The sequence below is a fragment of the Sinohyriopsis cumingii genome, unplaced genomic scaffold (genome assembly GCF_028554795.1).
Source record: "Sinohyriopsis cumingii isolate HCF-2022 unplaced genomic scaffold, ASM2855479v2 utg000426l, whole genome shotgun sequence".
Taxonomy (NCBI): domain Eukaryota; kingdom Metazoa; phylum Mollusca; class Bivalvia; order Unionida; family Unionidae; genus Sinohyriopsis; species Sinohyriopsis cumingii.
In genome coordinates this window covers 2,318,883-2,339,364 of record NW_028315897.1, presented here as the reverse complement: position 1 = coordinate 2,339,364, position 20,482 = coordinate 2,318,883, and the positions used below count along the sequence as shown (strand labels likewise).

At 36.1% G+C, this 20,482-nt stretch overlaps 1 protein-coding gene across 1 annotated transcript in view; it reads right to left on the bottom strand.

Moving 5' to 3' along the window:
* The window catches only part of LOC149774073 (tudor domain-containing protein 1-like), a 99,183-nt gene extending 79,492 nt beyond the window's left edge, over positions 1-19,691 (bottom strand). The window contains exons 1-3 of the mRNA XM_089945772.1: positions 19,528-19,691; positions 16,159-16,258; positions 12,292-12,450 (exon numbers count right to left, since the gene is read on the bottom strand). Of these exons, the coding sequence (XP_089801898.1) occupies positions 12,292-12,412 (121 nt within the window). The 5' untranslated portion in view covers positions 12,413-12,450; positions 16,159-16,258; positions 19,528-19,691. The remainder of the gene's footprint in view (positions 1-12,291; positions 12,451-16,158; positions 16,259-19,527) is intronic.
* Positions 19,692-20,482: the final 791 nt, after the last annotated feature.

The window sequence follows — 20,482 nt, the reverse complement described above, 5'->3', positions numbered from 1 at the left end:
CTTGATTTGACACTGACGCATCAACATTATAACTACCTTCAACAACATCCGCGTGAAGATAAATCGCGATAACTTCCGTTATATTAACGATACCTGGCGAGATATGCCGTCCACCCCCAGTCGGATCGTTATTGTGTTTGAGAATCAATTCCGATTGTATTTTTTTAGTCCACGCCGCATGTAATTTCGGAAATAAATCATCGATGGTATCAGTGACGGATTTTCTCATTTCATCAGCATCATAATTGGGGAATTTGAAATTTGGCAGTGTTTCCTCGGTTAATTCAAATACTCTCATGAATTTTTGTTTTTCTCCTGAGTTTTTGATCAACTCGAATTTGCTAATAGGGAGAACATAATCGGCAATTGATATATCGTCGACTATCGCCTGAATAAACATATCATGATAATATTCAATATCATTCGCGAGTTGATTTAAAATCTTCACGTGTTTGATAATTTCGCTACATGAACCTGATTTATTTAGGATACATTCATGAAATAATCCCAGCAATAAATTTAATTGTGATTCGTGTTCTTGAATAAATTCGTCGAGTGTTCTTCTTACCAAGATACCGTCTATGGGGGCTATTATCCTGTTAATGTGGGTAGCGTCGAAGATTTTCACATCTGGGGGAATTTTAGGAAGAGGTAACCACGAGAGAATTCTTTCGTTAATAAAAGTGAAAGCGAACATTACTAGATTAAATTTGTGGTTATTCATGAGATTGATGGCGCTGTGGATAAAAGGTTTGTGTTTTGTATTTTCGTACCATCCTTCGTCGGTTGTAAAATCCGATTTTTTTGGTTCCGGTAGTTCTGGAAGGGTTTCATCATACCAGCCTGGAATAATAACATCTGGTTTTTCTGATTCTACTAGAGGTGCGACCTCTGGCCAACCTAATATGTTTCTAATCGATGATTGGTAAATATCAACAATATACGGTGATTTTACTTCTATCATCGATGACAACGTCGGTTCATGTGCAGATATTTTTATTCCCGGAGTAGCATCGCCGGTTATATTTGATATTCTAGTGATAAACTCATTATTCAGCTGATCAATTTCATAACTACCCGTTGGTATACCAACAACGATCCAATCAGGTGTTCCATCGGGTTTATTTTTATTTGCAAAAACAAGTGAATTATTTGACATCAAATTACCGAATGATTTCGATCTAACATTGGGCCAGCTGTTGTAGACGCGCAATTGTGTTAGTGCAATTTCATTAACACTGATTGGTGTTGAAAAATTAATACTAAATTCTGGTTTCGTTGAACTTAGCGATATTAGCGTCGTTGTCGGTGGTGTCGTGTTTGTCACGATCTGGGCTAACTCGGACATTATTAATATTCATTTGTTCAATCTCGGAGTAGATACTGATAATCGAAGAAAATTCTAGATCGGATATAATACCGTCATTAAGACTCTCCGAAAGTAACGATGATAATTTTGAGTACGCGTCATTGATCTTAGTTAGTTTACTTTTGTACGAAGATAACTTTTCACTCGTGCACGAGGATATCTTTTTCGCGATGATATTTAAAACACCGGCAATTGTTGTTGTTGACGAGATTATTATTGTTGCTACAATTGGCGCGATTGTTGTCACTACGGATAAAATTATTCCTGCACCAGCGACTACCGCAGATACTGCGTAAACAGCAACATCAATGGTAACTAACCTTCGTTGATATTTCTTTATTTTTATCTGATAATCGTCGAGGAGTTTTTTTAGCGAATCCTGCCATGATCGCGCCTGATTGTAGCGATAATCCGATGCGATCATTTATTAGTTATTTATCTAGCCAATTGTAATTGGAAGATTGATAATTGGTTTTCCAATTTTATCTGGTTGAGGTCTCTCTCTACCTCGGCAACTACGTCTTATTCAGATGGATCAAGATTAAACAATTCCGATAAATATTCGAAAATTGCAATATAATTCACCGGTCCCATGGTGGTTCTGTCTGGCGGTTCTAGCGTGAATGTTGTATCGCTATATTCGTTTAACAAAATAATAATAAATCCAGGATATAATTGAAATCTACTATTTTTTTCCGGTTGTACATTAAATTTTATATCGGAGATAACATGTAATCGGTATACGCCAGCAATTGGCGCGCTAAACATAAATGTGTTACTCTGAGGTATCCATCGATGATAAGTTACTTTAAACGTAAATGTTAGATCGCATAGAGAAATTCTGTCTAACAAAATATCCGGTATGTAAAGTTTCGACAATCTTGAGATTTTCAATGGCATTATTTTTGCGTTGATTTCGTTGGCTTTTGTTGTCACGTCGAGAAGTTTGGTGTTGATTTTTTGAATTTCTCCATCGTACACCGATGTATCGACTTTTTCACTCATCTGTGTATATGTCAAGGTGTTTTTACTGTCAATAGTGTTAACAAGCTCAATTACTTTCTTCACATCATCGTTGATGGATCTTATTTTCTCATTTATTTGTTCTTGCATCGTTTTAACTCCCTTGGTAAATTCAGGAACAACAACATCGCTGAGTTTATTAATTTCCTCGCTGATTTTTTTGTTGAGATCGTCGATTGATGGTTTCTGACCCATCGAGATATTTACTTTGTTAATTTCGGCAAGAATATTAGTAATTTCCTCGTTGATTTTTTTTATTTTCTCGCTGAGATCGTCGATTGATGTTTTATCGATTTTCTGACCCATCGCGGTATTTATTTTGGTAATATCGGCGAGAATTTCAGTGATATCCTCGTTGATTTTTCTTATTCTCTCGCTGAGATCGTCATGCGATGCTTGATCGGCTTTTTTCTTTGCTAGTTCGTTTGCGGCGGAGGAAGTATCGCTGGATGTTTTTATGTTCTCGTCAAATTTTTTGCTAAATTTAGCTAAGGCATCGTCAAGTTTTTTAAGGTCGTTATTTAGCTTGTTAAGTCTTTTTGTCATTCTGTCCTGAAGATCGTCGTGTAATGCTTTATCGGCCTTCAGAAGCAACGTTGCTGATAACTCTTTGTCGGATTTTTTCACATCCGCGATATTGGCCTTCAGGGGTAACTTCGCTATAATATCGGCGATATCAGCAATAGATTTTAATACCATCTCCGATTGGCGAGTAAACTGACTAATGTGATCGCGGTATTCGTCTCGCTTGATTATATCAGTTATTTTGACGTTGCTGGTTTGTAATCTTCCTTCGGTATTTTGAAAAACAGCAACTTCGCCAGGATCCACCTCTGACAGCGATAAAAGATTGTTAATATCATCCCTCGTGGCAAATTTTGATGTATCGATGTCGCCCGTTCCTTTTTTTTCTTTCCTAAAAAGAGATCTACCGTAAATGTCAACCATGATATTTATCTACGGTATATTCAAATAAAATTTTGCGATAAGGATTGGATGATTTTGAAATTGCATCAAGGACATTAATTGACTCCGGGCCGCATATTGGTGGATCTGCTAATGTTTGTGTTGGAAGCGTTGAATACCAAACCGGAAGTTTTAGTTTTGACACATACTTGATAAATTCGTTTGGTGGTGCTAATCCGTATGAGTCGAAGTAAACAACTTCGCGAGGATTAATCGCGTAAGCAACCCAGTGAGTGCCAGGACCGGTATTATCATCGAGATTTATTATTCCTGTCTCGGTACGATTCGGTTTATCTGGTAGTTGATCTCGCATAAATACACCTCTGAAAAATTTTATTTTCTTTTTTTTTGCTTCACTTATCAAATCTAAATTTGAGGCTGGTAGGCTCGACTTAACCCGGATCCGTACGGGGGTCGTCTTAGATAAAGACCGGATCCTTGTCGTCGCTGCATCGCTTTTGCAAGAAGGAGGGGGGCAAGAAGGGGGGGGGGAATATCCCTCCCTTTTTTTTAAGATATCTTCCTCCGACAACTTTTTTTGCTAATGCGGAACCTATCCCTCCAAGTGCACCCAATCCTACTGCCTTTCCAATCGCGGGGAGAGCTCCAGCTATCAATCCTGGAATAGCGGCCAATAGAGGGAAAATACCACCTATTTTGACCATATCTCTGATGGCACCTATGGAAAGACTCACATGAACACCAGTATTTGCTGATTTGGCTCTGTTAAAATGTCCATGTTGACTTTTAGTTAACGATAGTTTGTTAGGTCCACCGTGAAGTTGATTATTTTTTAAGATTAATTTCAAACCTCGCCGCGCTGTTGTTGCTGCTTGAAGTTTTTTCATCTGACCCGGGGTCAGAGTTACACTGACGTGATCGTATGGCATATTAATAATCACTTAATCTAAATTTGGAATTTGTTACATGTTTTCTACGGGTGCATCGATGACTCTCATTCTACCGCTGATGCCTTCCAGGATCATTGTTCTATCACTGAGAATAACTGCAACTGCTCTTGCGTTTCCTCCTGTGTTAATTCTGGCTTTGAAATGAATATCGACAACCGACTGCTTTACCAAATTGAGATGTTCCAGGGAAAAATAATAGATGGGATAAAGATTATTAAAATCCAGCTGTGATATTTGCAATCCAGTATCAATATTTTGATCGCGGCCCATGAAACTTAGTAACCGATGATACGCGCGTGCAGTAGAATATTGGACAAAATTGATAGCTATTTCTTCGGATGGCTCCTGTTGACCATTTATTCTCAACGAAACGTTTGTTGCCTCGAATTGATCGAATACCATGTGACTATGTTCTTGATCGTATCTATTCATGTTTTGGAGAGCAACAAAGATATGTCTAGGTGCGGAAGAGCCCTGCTGTGAAGCAATTCGCCAGGTAAATATTCCGTTAATATTAACATCGAGGGAGTCGGTCATCGTTGTCAACCAGGACATGATGGACTTTCCTCCTTGATTCATAAATGACAATAATTTTTCTTCCACGATCATCGATGGAACTATCGCTGGCATCCACAAGGTAATTTTTTCAAGGACAACTTTACCGATATCAGCGGCCGCACCAGCTTCTCGCCAGATGGCTCTATCATCATTGGCATCTCGAACAAAAATTATCGTATGTTTTGCTCCGTAAATAACTTTTCTAAAATGTCTGCAAAATCCAAAAATGTGAGATAACGGAATTGCGCAGGAAAATCTTCGTTCACCCCCAGTTAACATTTTCTTTCGCGTGGCAAATCCAAGGTTGTATTCGTCATTAGTGTTAATTATCATATCTTCGATAGCAGCGGGAGCAGCGGGATTAGCGCGATCATTAGGTCTCCTGAATTCATATTGGGCATTATCAGGGTGATCAGAGTTATCCTTCGCGAACATCATACTAGGACCGGCTGATCTGGTAAAATCATCAGAGTATCTTGCTAGTCCTATGATCGTTGTTGCTATATCAACATTATTCGTGATTGATTCAATCTCTTTTCCATCGATCATGTAAGTGGCACTCTTGAATAATGCCATAATACCGTTATTGACAAATCCAACTTTAAAATTTGCTCCAAAGTTGGTATTGTCGGTTTTTACAATTCTCCCAACAAATTCAATATACGCCTCAGATGGAAGAAAATATCTTGTTGTATCGTGGACTTGAATTTCCTTCCGATTTCTTGAATCGGGCTCAACTACATCGTACGAGAAATACTGAAAATCTCGCACTGATGTATCCCTACCTACGGGTTCATCCATGTCAAATACTTCATTTGACACTTGTGCGAACATTTATTATTAATAATATCGTCTAAAACGAAGACCATCACCTGAAACGAAACTTGTATTTGCTAGATTTGTATTAGCAACTTCCTGAGCTAAATTTGTATTAACAACTTCCTGCGCTAGATCATTTATTTTTTTATTTGCCGCATCATTTATGGCCTTACTGACTTCGGGTGGCATTTCTCTGGTGCTAGGTAAATTGACGGGTTGCTTTTTACGTACTAAATTTAATATTTTATTTTTGACAGCGTTGAATCCCTTACTGGCCAAATTACCAATACCAGAAATGGCAGTCTCGCCGATCTTTCCTATTGCTTTCAATCCTAATTGCTTAATCATGGGTCCGATTTTAGGTACTATTCGTGTGACAAGACTTCCAATGATATCGCCGAATCCGTTACCGTGAATATATTTGTACACTGGCAATCGAGAGTTTACTATGCGGACCTGTTTGGGTCTGCTCTGATGTTTGTGAACAATCATGTTATTTCAATTGTATTGTTTTAATCGATGAGTTCATCGACGAGTTCTTTGTAAATGTGAGAATCGATGATACCACCGCGAAATAATCGCTGACAAATATCTGATGCTTCGTTGACTACTTCACGGGAGTTATTTCCAGCTCGTTTTCCTCCGATTAATACTTCAAGGCGAGATACATCGTTGACAACACTGTCAGGACAAACTGTATATCCACTTCCTGTTTTTTTTGTTTCTGGAGTTTGTAATGGCGTTACGTAGAATACTTCATCTGACGGCGTTGAAGATTTCTTCTCCTCCTCTGCTGACCCTGGTGATGTCCCTGAAGACGACCATGGTGAATATACTTCTGGTGAAGATTGGGGGGATCCCCTAAATGCCCAACCCTCCCCGGGGTGGATTCCCCGTCTTAATGGTTTTTCAGTGGGACCCTTCCAGTTTGTCGATGTTGGTTCTAAAGGTGCGGTGCGCCAGGAGGGAAGTGCAGAAGGATCCCTTGGATATAATGTAGGAGAGAGAGGAGGATGGCGAATATCAAAGGAGGATGATTCAGGACTATCACTTTTAGGTGATGAACTTTTACTTTTAGGTGGCGAACTTTTACTTTTAGGTGGCGAACTTTTACTTTCAGGTGGCGAAATTGTCTTTTTCGCACCCGCAAATCTGTATTTAATAACATCTGATGAAAATTTTCCAAAATTTTCATCATCATATATTATCGGTTTTTCTAAACTACCAAAATACATTATTGCTAGCCAATCAATTTCTTCAATTTTATCAACATCAATATCTTTTCGCAAAAGTAATCTTTTATTTTCCGAAGAATTATCCGCAGCCATCTGAACTACTGAATCATAGTTGCGGAGTAAATGCAACATGTTTTTATCCAAATAATTTCTAGCAGATATTTTAGGATTAATTGAAAACAAACTAGTAACCGGTGATGATATATGTTCGGGAACAATTATCGGTTCATCACTCTGATCTTTTTTCTTTTTCGATTTTCTCTCTTTTTTCTGAGGTGGAGTTTTTTCTTTTGGTCTAGCTCCTAATTCCTCTGGTTGAAATATTGGTTCCTCTGGTTGAATATCTTCCTGTGGTACTACTTTTCTCCCTCGTGTTTTAGTTTTTTCTTTCTTCTCCTGTTGTTTTCTTTCTTTCTCTCGCTTTTTTCTTCCTTTTCCTGTTGTTTTCTTTCTTCCTTCTGCTCCTTATTATATTTTTGTGTTGCTCTTGCTGCAGCTGTATATCTTACGTAAAGCCTATCTTCTATCTTTTTTATTGTTGTTGTTTCTGTGTAAATTTTGTATAGTAAATCATACCAAACTTCACGAGTTCCATATCTTTTTTTTCCTATTTCAGTCAAAAATTCCCTTCGATCTTCAAACATATTTTCCACAAGTCGAGCAAAATGATCTATATTAGGATACATTTCATAAAGTGGCTGTGATATTATGTTCCATCCCTCATCGGTGAAATTTTCTCTTAAATTATCAATATTATACTTTCCTTTTATCATCATAGGTTTTCCTACTACAGGTTTTCCATCTCCAGGTTTTCCTCCAGCAGCAATTGCAAGTTGTTGTGCTGCTGCTGCTATTGCTAATCGCTCGGGTAATGTTCGTGATTGATCCTCAATACTTTTCAACGCGCGAAAAATTCCACTTTTCCTGGTATCTGGATCCTTTTTGTCACCATATACAACTTGTTCAATTGTTCCGGTCACTGGCTTCAACCATTTTGCCGAAGTTTCGGAAATTCCATGTTGTACATCTTCGTAACCACGAACATTTCTCTTAAATAATCGTTTTGTCGGAATGAACTTCCTTAATGCCGCTAATTGTTCTCGCGCTAATCTTGCAGAATGAGGTTCTCCAACTGTGCTAGCTTTCGGACTCATCTTATTTTCAACTATATTGTTTTAATGCGAGATAAAATTAGCATCCGCAGCTGGATCCTTGCAAACTTCATCGACACCCGATATTTCCCCCCCCCCCCAAATTCCTGTTTTTTTTCCTTGTCCAGAATGATATAATTTGCACACAAAAAATGCACTCTGGGTCGAATTTACGCAAATTGTTTTTCGTGGGAAGGTCTATTTTTGAAATCTGAGGCTTCTACGGAGAAAGTTTGCGTAGGAGGCTTTATTTTGCTGGAACCGTCTGGTCTGTAGAACTTCCCTGCTGCTACACTACACTTCAATGATTATACCTGTACTTACCGTCTGTGTCCTTCCTGCGCCCACACTCTATTTCAACGTCACCTATGCAGGCCCACAAGTTTATACTTTTCCTCCTTATGGGTGGTATTGCCATTATATCTTACATGTATGCTTCATTGCTCTAATATACAGTCTTTTATCAATTTCTGGGTCAACTTGTTAAGATTTAGCTATGCACAGACATTGCATTCTAAAAGACAGGTACAGGGCTACCGTTTTGAATGTTTTGCTTTATGTCTTACATATTAGAACTGTCGGCAAAACATAGAAACACAAAGACAAAAGCACATCAGCCTGCACGATGACCTTTCCTTAACATGAAATTTCTGGCGGACAAGGGAGCTAAATCAAATTGCCCTTCAGCTACAAAGTGCAGGACATGAGCATGCTCTGTAACAGCTGCAACACCCAGATCACAACCACATGACTCAGCATTGTTGGCATCTACCTATGCCTTGCCTCCTTTGGGACGGACTTGATTCCTACTGCAGAACAGCGTGGGACAGTACTAACAGCCAAAATCCCTCTCAATCAGCATACATACAGACATGTTATATGGCTTAAACAGCCCATAACCTGTCCCACATGATGTGTCCTAACAATATCATGCTCACACCGATGCCCTATGTCCATTGTGACAAAAGCGAATCAACTGCCCCCTTAATTGCTTGCCTTGCAAAAGTTTATTCATTTTGAAAGCAATCAATTCATTGTGTAACTATATTTTTGTTCTGCTTGCACTGCAGACAAAAAGCTCTATGTCCAAAATAGATGAAATTGAGTTTAACAAATTAGCCGTAACTGGAATAAGATATTTTACATACGAATACAAACACTGATACCAAACTTTAATTTTCCATCTCAAATTATTTTCTTTCATTGCAATAACAATATCTTTATACAAAAATACAACAATATTGCCTCAAAATATAAAAATATTTGTAAAAATGGATATGTTTAAACGATAGTAAAAACTTAGCAAGAACTGTCTGTAAATGTTATCAGGTCACTACAAATGTCTCATGAAATTTCATTTGCATACCTCATGCAGTTTTCATGCAATCTAAACGAATTTAAAAGTTAAAAATGTCTTAAAAATGAAAAACTTGCAATAACATCTTGAGCGTCCAGTCAGGTCATTTATATAGGGTTCAGTCCAGGCTCACACAATTTCATTTATCTTGGCTTTAATGCAATCTTGCTAACAATCCTCTCAGATGTGTGAGATGGACAAGATGATAGGACCAAATCATGATGATTCATGTCAAAGGTAAAACAGGCAAATAATGAAGGAAGCTGACTTTATTAAATAAGTACAATCTTCTTCTCAGAGGCCTCACATAAGAGACTAGATTTTAGTCCTAAAACTGGATTTTATTTGATGAATTAAGGACTCTGTCCTCGTCAGTGTGACAAGGTTAAGGTACACAATTAGCTACCTTCATATACTTCTGTTACACGTACAGTATGTTACACAAGTTGAATCTACTAGTAAATTATATGTTAACAGTAATTTCCCTATAGTGCATCTCACCTTCAATAATAAAAAAGCTTCAGATTAGAGAAGATGTGTGGTTTTAACATTACAGGTAATGGTGTTAATATTGTGCAAAAATGCAGAATTTATTAACGTCTGTTTCTTTTGACGAAGCGCTGCAAGTTAAAAAAAATTAATGTTTTGAAAATGAAAGCCTTAACGTTCTCAGATATGTTTTCTTATTGTGGTTTTAACACCTTTTCGCAGCCCAAGATAGGCTATATATGGCACCCAGTATAACTGATAGAGGAAAACCCATGAAAATCCAAGTCAGAACCACTCACTGGAAGCCACTGTCAAACTTTCTCACAAACCCGATACTCGAACAGACGCAGACAGAGGTGTTATGGCATTGATTGGTAATGACGAGCACATGAGACAACTTAGCAACCAAAGAGACCTCATTCTCAGATTGATCTAAATGGTAACTGAACATAAACCTAAACACATTCTACCTTTTCTGCCAATTTCGACAATTACATATTGGCAATATTATAGAAACAGTATTACATACATATGTATCATTTTTAGCCAAAATTAGTCACCATCCACTTTTAAGTCCAGTCCAACTGCAAACTGTACAGACCCGAATCTGCCACATCATAATGCAATTTTCTCTTGTAATGATTTATTTAGAAAACAAATGTGACATAGAGGCAGACTTTGTGATATATTATCTTTTATTTACAATGATACTCTCGGCTGATATACATAAGAATTCAGCATGTTGCAATCTTCCACATATGCAATGGGATTACATAATCTACATTCATGCAATGTTGGTAGAGTAAAACGCTAGGTTAATGTGACATGCTGTTTCCTGTAGTGAAAAGTACTCTCACAGATGAATTCATTCATTAAGTTTCATGACTATGCATACAACAGTGTCCAAGTTTTTTTAACTAAATCAACAAAACTGTTTTTTTCTGTCATTTTAGGACTTTTAATCAATAATGTAAGTATTCGAAAGACCTAACCGCATATTATAAACTACATTTGATCTGATAGAATAAAGTACTTTGACATTGCTTATTGAAATTTGAAATTGCTTATTGACAATATGACATTGATTACTGACAATATGGCACTACTTAAAGTACAAAACCAACTATTTTAAGTCTAAATGTGCCTCCAGTAAATGTGTTTACTATGCTAGTTTTACGTGTTCTCATTTGTTTCTCAATTTTCTGTGATTGCCAAGGCATACAGATACAATACAGCTCACACAAGTTTTCATGTATCGAAAAATTGTGGTGGGTTGGAGTGAGAGTGTGGAGAGGATTAAGAAACCATCCCTCCATGCAAACACTTCACAATCCCTCCAAGAGGTATAATAGAGGCAAGAAGAGAAAAGAAAAACGAAGATGACTTGATTTAAATAAACATAATCATCATGTCAGAGGCTTAAGATTAGAAAAATCAAGGACAAGTTTCAATTAACACAACAAGCAAGCTTCTGATACTATTACATATATTGTTATACCAGATGCATATCCTAGTAATCTATATGTTAACAGTAACTTCCATTTGGTGCATCTCCACTTCAATAATAAAATCGTCCAGAAGAGGCGTGGTTTTGACATTAAAGGTTAATGTTGTTCGTCTTGTGTAAAAATGAATGTTTTGGTTGTTTATATACTATTTGGTCTTGAAAGAACCGTTGCAAGTAAAATGTATAATCCTTGGCAAATTCAAGCATTTAGCTTATCAAATATGTTGTTCTTTTGGCCTTAACGCCATTTCCCAGCCCAGTATAGGCTATATATGGCAGCCAGTATAACTGATGGATGACAATTACAGGAAAACCCATTAAGAACAACCCACCTACAGGAAGCTACCAGTAAACTTTCTCGCAAACTCACGATTTTAACAGATGCAGACAGTGATGACATGGCATTGATTGGCACTGGAGACCACTCGGTCAAATAAGGTCCCCAATCCTCAATGCAAAAGGTAACAGATCATAATTCAAACACATTCTAGCTTCTCTACCAATATCAACAAATTGATCTTGGCAATATCACAGAAATAGTATTGCATACATATGTATCAGTTTTAGCAAATAATAGTGTCTAGCAGCTTTTAGCAACTTGACGTCCAACTGCAAACTGCACAGACCCAGATCTGCCACAACATAATGGGTTTATGCAATTTGGAGTAGATATTATAATAAAAAGAACATAAACATACCCCAATCTGCCAGCGCATTATGTGACCGCATATCAGAGTCTCTGTTATTTGCAGTTGGATTTGTAAGCAAATATATATGCAATATCAAATGACGTTACACTTATTCAAGGATACTAATTTATTTTTTGCTAATTAACTCATATTTATAATCAGCATTGTACACCGTAAGGAATTCTCACTTACACTGTATATCATCTTAGATACTAACCTCCATTTCCGTATGTCATGCCGTACAATGTGATCATACTGACAAAGCCAGACCCCTTAATTCTGTATGTGTTGAAGGCTGATGGTGGCAAATTATTATTCTTGCAGTAAGCCCTGTACATATCAATGTGCACTTACTTTTCCCTTTGTTGATCATCACCTGCAACAAGACCAGTTCATTTTGGGGTGATGTGTTATAACTGGATCAAATCATGTGATTTCTTCAATAACTTCAACAATATAAACTTTATCAGCAAAATATGATAAATGCAATTTTCTCTTGTAATTTAAAAAAAACAAAAAAGTTCCATAGAGGCTAATTTCATGATATATTATTTTGTATTTATTATGATACCCTCAGCTTATATAAATATGAATTCAGCATAATTCAGTCTTTCTAACAGGAAATGAGATGATATAATCCAAACTCATGCAATGTTGGTAGAGTAAAACAATAGGTCACTGTGACCTAATGTTTCCTGTAGTGAAAAGTACCCTCAAAGTTGAAATCATTCATCACGTTTTATGACTATACCAACAAGAGTATCCAAATTATTTAACTAAATCTATATATATATATATATATATATATATATATATATATATATATATATATATATATATATATATATATATATATATATATATATATATATATATATATATATATATATATATATATATATATATATATATAACTTGTTTCGTCTTCTTTGATTTATTAACCAATGAATGTAAAACATATGAAAGACCTAACAGCATAATAAACACTACATTTTATCTAAAGGAATAAAGCAATTTGGAATTGCTTACTGACAACTTGACATTGCTTACTGTAGAAAGCAAACAATTTTAAGACTAAGTGCAAATGTATTTACTAAGCCAAAGCCAGTTTTAGTTGTTCCTATTTTTATTTGTTTCTCAATGTTTTGCCTTCACCAGGTAATAATGATACAGTACAGCTCACACAAAATTTCCATTCTCCATGCATTGTGGTGGGTGTGGAGATTTTGGAGAGGATCAATAAAACAACCTTCCACCATCTCACTATGGACATACATGACAGCTCCCCTCCCGCCCCGGTATAAGCAAAATTACTGATAGTATAGGTGGCAAAAATCTAATTTGGCCGTAAAAAGTGTTTTCCGTACATTAAATGCCACAATTACAGCATGCATGAGAAACATACACCTATTTTTGCTACTAACTGCTAGTCAAAATTCTTGTCACAAGGAAGAAATCCATATGGATTAAAAGCAAAATACAAAAACAAAATATACTGGATAAATTACTTATATTTAGCACTCATTTTCACTAGTCTACGTGTGTAGCGTTTGTTGAATGATTGCGAACTGAATTTCTGCAATAAAGTGTGATCATGTGCTCAGAGTGTTTTATTACATTATTCAGATATTCTATTACCGTTCGTAAAGAGGCATTGATTCGTCCTCTTTTCTGCCCTGACATTCTGAAGTTTGCTCTAACAGTTTCCATCATATAGTATCCATATCATATAACATCCACAAAATGACACCGTAAAGTATATTCTAAAACATCTGTTGTCATTTTCTTTAAAACTATAGACTGGTCCGATTACAAACTAGCCAATCAATATAATGAATCCGTGAGGCAACGTTCAACCACTCCGTTGGCCAAAGTGTTTATAGCATCCGCCTTCGATGTGGGAGATAGTGGGTTCAAGCCCAGGTCGAGTCATATCAAAGACTTTTAAAAATGGTACTTGCAGCTGCCTCGCATGGCACTCATCATTATGAGGTCAGTGTAAGTACTAGTTGATCTGGTGTCAGGATAATGTGAGTGGGTTGGTCATTATGCTACATATCTTTGCCATGATGCCTCAGTGCGAGACATCACTACAAACTGTCACACTGCAGACATCATAGTGATATGATTGAAACAATGTTAAAGCTACGTTAAAAGTCCAAAATCACAAACACACACACCATGAAGTAAAGTTCACATTTGAAGAAACATGTCCATTTTCTTGGAAATGGATCAAAATTATATGAGTGGAAGTAAAGAGATGATAATAAAAATGACCAAACATCTCAACTTTTTTTATTCTTAATTTTTTTTTTTGTTGGAAATTTGTTAAAGCTTAATCTTTATTCAGGTAAAGCATAAAACGCGTTTTGGTGAAAAAACATAATTATTATGACAAAACCATAACGGATGGCATGTGTGCGTGCATCCCAAGTTGCCACAACTTCTCACGATGGGAAGAAAGAGAGAGAGAGGGAGAGAGAGAGAGTATATGGTTAGTCACTGATTTATGTATTTGTTTGGACATATAAATAAATGAACATGTTTATATTTTTTTCAAATATAGTTTTAGATAACATTAACCTATCATAATGACAAGAAAATTTGTTTAATACCAGACATTTCAGGAAGCAGCAAAGTTTCATTTGATAAATCATACCATTTTGAAACATAAATATCCATTTATAATGCATTTCCATTGAAATGAAAAATGAAAAGTGAAACAAAATTGCATCTGTTCTGACACTTAGTGAATGCCTTTTTGTTTTGGAGCTAATTGTTATTTTCTAATAAAGGAAAACAAGATCATTCAGTTAATTATAATATTTTATAGTTCTAACAAAGATAATATGTGATGCATACAACCAAAACAAACTTTGATAATATTTACACAATGCCAGTGCCTCAGAAACTTTATTAATGCTATACTGTATGTAATAAATCTAAATGTTTTCAAGTCTTTTTAAATACTACTTAATCAAGAAAAGTCTAATAGATTAATTTTTTTTAAAATCTTGAACTAACACCTGAAAGTAGTGAAACTAAATTACATTTCACATCGGTTTCAATAGTTACACCATGTGTCAGTTTTTGTCAACCTAAAGAATGATTTTTTTGAACATCGAGTCACAGTATTATAACAGGCAACAAGTATGATATATACAAACTTATAAGTCATATCCAATTACAAACTGTACATACCTATATCTGATTTAGCATTATGACAGATTTTAATCATTGCAGATTTTTTTTAAGGACTAATCAGTAAGGCGAACGATTCATACTCTGATCTGCTGGCTCATTATACAATGGCGGGTCAGAACATGTTGTTAGCAGTTGGAGTCGACTGATAAGTGAATAAATATGGTAAATATTTCAATGCTTCTAACCGGTCATTACAGAATGTGTCAAGTTATGTTCTTGAAACTAGGAATGGGTCCACTCTTTGTCCAATCATTGTCTTAATGGACAGTTAATGTCCCTGAAGGAGACTACGTGGATGGATGGGTACAATTTATATAAACATATCCACCCACGGTTCCTGAAAGATCCATTTCCCACTAAGGATCTTAGTGGACAGGTACTAAGATCTGGATCAAATGTCTACATGTTTCAATTTTAGTAACCTTTTTATGGCAATATTTCAAATATTTATTAGACCATTTTAAAAGAGTTTTGGAATCATTGTTGGTGGGAAGGGAAATATAGTTTTGACAAAACATGTGTGTGTTATTGTGTGGTTTTGATATTAACACAGCTTTAACAATTTTAGCCATATCGCCATGATGTCTGCAGTGTGGCAGTTTCTTGTGTTGTCTAGATCTGGAACTTCATACCGCAGACACGTAGCATCATGTCCCACTCGGTCACATAATACTGACGTGTCATATTAATTACCTCTTAATGATGAGTGTCAAGCGAGGCAGCTGTTAGTAAAACTTTTATAATTTTATGATATGACTCGGACTAGTTTGAATCCGTGACTTCCCACATCTGAAGCAAGTATTTTAAGACCAGCGGAGCCGTCCTGACAAAATAAAATATTATTACGTAACATTCGAGGTCTAATAAATTGACTCTGTACCTCCATAAGCACCATCACTCTCAAACATGCTACTAGGTGTTTGAGCTTTCTCTCGGCGAAAATGTAGAGGTACCTTATACTTGCTTCCAAATGTGGTTTGCTGAAAAATGTATGAAAATAATGAAATTAAATTAAATGAAGTCATGAAAAAGATAGGAAAAACAAATGCTAGAAAATTGCATGTCAAAGTTCTTTGAGAATTACCATAGCGAGTATTATACAGGTTACATGGACGGAAAGGAATAAACTCAGTACAAGACAAGACAAATTCTTTATTACACCCAGGTTACAATACGGAACATATGAGTTTAATAATATATATCATTTTGCGTGCGTGTACGTCACCCATGGAGGTTTTTTATTTCTTCTCACAATAAAAGGAATATACCTCAGGTCGATAGCATTATTAATATATAATTGTATAGCTCTGGTATTATCTCTTTATCTTTGTCTGTTGTCTGCATTATTTTATGTTGTAACTGTTGCTAAGGCATTATATAAGATTGTATCAAATTATAATAACATAATTATATAATCTGTAAAAATCATCTAATTATAGAGATCTAAATTTAAATATCACTCTTTGTTTCTACAATACTGTACAGTTTGGTATATATTTTCGCAGAACATTTTGTCGTGGGTAGCGTGACACATAACCGTTAAGATTGATGCATGGGTTAGGGTCTAAATAAAAAACGCAGCTTGCCATGGTCAACATCACTTCTTTGGAGGAATGATAGAATTTGAATTAGAGTTCGCTCTGATAACAATGAGACAGAAAGACAATATCACACTTAATGTAACGTCAAGTAGTTGAAAATGACACAGTTGAGACGAGCCAGAAATTTTGGGAAATATTACGACAAATATAATAGGGGTCATAATATGATATTTGAACAGAATGGTTATTAATAAATTCGAACTAAAGAGACTAATTCTGACTATGATGGCAGTGGTAAAATGTTGGTGGTTAGGTAAAGTTAATTTCGATTGGCTAAGCAGAAGAAATTAAATGTTTTATGTGCTTTCTCAGGCGGAATTCGTCAATCCAAGTGTATCTGCACATGAATGCTGATAAAACTGAGACCATTCTGATCACATCAGAAGACTTTCTCATTCACATACTTTACCTCAAACAATAATTTTCAGCAACACCAACATTAAATTCACACAATCAGTACGAAACCTAGGTGTTACTCTGGACGTTACTCTCATATTGCACCAACATGTCATGAACATATGCAAGGCTGCATATCTTGAGCAGAGATGCATCAGCTCCATTCGCAATTATCTTTCTGTTGGTGCGACTAAAATAATTGTGTGTTCATTAGTACTTTCAAGACTGGACTATTGTAATTCAATTATTTCTGGTTTATCTCAATATCTACCCAGAAACTTCAAAATGTTCAAAACGCAGCTGCTCGGATCATACTTAGAGTACCACGATCAGAGCACACCTACCCGCTGCTCTTTACCCTAGAATCAAACACAAACTTTGTTCTCTGTGTTACGTTTCACTGACGGACTCCAACATACCTATCTGACCTCACCCAGGTGTACACACCAGCAAGATATGCACGCTCCTCTTCTGACAATCATATACTCATTATTCCCACTATGAAAAATAGTCATATGGACAGCGTTATTTTGCATACCAGGGTTCAGCAAAGCGGATTGAATTGCTCACTGAACTTTGACACAAAGACACAGTCATCCCATTCAAGAGTGCTCTCAAAACTCACTTATTTCGACTGCAAGAACAAACTTAAAGACCTAATAATGTTTCCTACCTTAAATATTTTCAGCATGTTTTTTGTATGTTTTCTAATGTCATGGTGTTTGTTTTTGTAATCATATAATTATGTAAGTTTTGTATCTTATAGCTGTTGCCTAATGTTGTAAAGCGTTGTTGTTGTTGTTGTTGTGATTTGGATTTTTAACGTAGCTTTAAAAATTTTTCAGTCATATCGTTGCGATGTCTGCAGTGTGGCAGTTTATAGTGATGTCTAGCACTGGGGCATCATGCCGCAGACATGTAGCATGATGTCCCACCCAGTCACATTATCCTGACACCGGCCCGACCAGTCCTAACACTAACCTCTTAATGCTGTGCGCCAAGCGAGGCAGCTGTTAGTACCGTTTTTGTAACTCTTTGGTATGACTCGGCCGGGGATCGAACCCACTACCTCCCGCATCCGAGGTGGACGCTCTAACCACTAGGCCACCGGAGCGGTTTGTAAAGTGCTTAGAGCTTCTAAAGATTAGGCGCTATACAAAGTCCTCATTATTACTATTATTATTATTATTACTATTATTATTATTAGAGGTTTACCCTCCCCCATCTCACAGCCTTCTATCCACTGACTGATAATGTTAACTTAATTTGTGACAAAATCAGCACACTATCCCGTGAAGTAATGTCGAGAACTTGCCAAAATTAGATTTTTCATCTATATAGCCTGCGCTCTTTAATTCCACTCAGTTCAAATATGTGTCAACAGTTGAATCGTCATGATTTATTATAAGAGAATATGCACATATGGATAGTTTTTTCATTATTTTAAAAAAATGAAAACCAACTAGAAAACTTTTGTTTTTATTTTTTCTGGTAACGATTAAGTACGATCATATTGGTTTAGCATAAAAATTTACAAAAAAGAAAGTAGATAATTTGAATAAATAAGCAAAAGCAAATACATTGTATTACATCTGTAAAACTGATTTCATTTCATGTGCAAAGAGACTTATGCACTAGCGTATATATATATATATATATATATATATATATATATATATATATATATATATATGAGTGTACGAATATTGTAACCATTGTAACCTTATGCATCATGCTCAATTAGTCATGGAACTATATATCACTGGTTTTATAATCTAGGTATATATAAAGATGAAGTATATTACTGTGTCCATGTTTTGCACACGAAATAGATTTCCTTTGCTTTTAGACTCATCTCCACGCATTTAGCCGCATTTATAATATTTATATGTTAAAATTATAAAACAAATGTTTTCTTAAATGACCCAAGGTATATGCATCTAATATATAACACATTGCAAATTAATTTTTTGTATTTCTGTTTTGCTCTCTGTTTTAGTTTCTTGTTTGAATGGGTTTATGGGATAATTTCTGGAAGCCTCATCAGTAATTGACACGTTATACTATGGTATAGTTTCGAACTCATCATCACGTTTCCAGAATATCTCTACAGGAATTTAACTCAATATATGTAAGAGAAAAAAAAAAAAAAAACAACTGGCTGTTGCTTTCGTCTCGACTACAAATATTACTTAATTATTCAATGTACGAATGAAGGATTTAAAATTATACAAACGAGAATTGATACTTACGGCACTTTGTTTAGTGGAATCTTGGATCATTCCAACCAAAGAAGCCAGTTCCTTTGACTGGATTTGAGCTGGCGAAAAGAGATTTTTCCCCATACAAGTACTAGGTGAGTGATCAGTCTTTGGAATGGCTGCATAAATGAACTGTTTAAGATCATATCCTTTTTATATTATATCGATGTCTGTCTCTTGATCACCTACCGTCAGCGCAATGTCCTTTGCTTTCGAGAATGTCTTAAATTCATTCTCAATATCTCTTGTTAATACTGTGTTCTTCTGTCTTAGGTCCTGGTACACATGTTTTATTTTGGCTTTAATTTTTGCCCCTTCTTGGTCAATGGCTTTGTGCAGCTGCGAACACTGATCATCAACTGCTTTTAATTCCTCCTGCTCTGCATCATTGATCCTCCCATCAATCTCCTTTACCTTTTGCTTAGAAGCATCGATAAGTTTAAGTCTGTCTGAGCATTCATTCAGTTTGGCCTGTATGGTCTTTTTCATTTTAGATGCATCAACAGCTACAGGCTCTGTGCCCTTATTTTCATGCTTGACCACTTTACACACCATGCAAATAACTACTTTGCAGTCTTGGCAAACAAGTTTCATCTCCTCTTCAGGATGTTCATGACAAAATACACGTTGTCTAATTTTGCCTTTTGTTTCAAAATCGAGAGTTTCCAAATCACGTATTTTGTGATGTCGACTTACTTTCAATTTTTCGTGGACATTACAGCACGACAGGCACAAATTCTCTTCGCAGTCTACACATCTACTGCATGCCACGTTTTTCGGACCACAGATGCTACAGGCAAATATGTCACCGGCGTCAGTATCGATGTAAAAGTTACTTTGAAAAGCTGGCACCCCACCCACCGGCAAATCTACACTTGTCCTGCAGATAGGGCAATTAAATCGACCGTTGCGAAGGTTAATACGTACATAATCCTCCAGACACCTG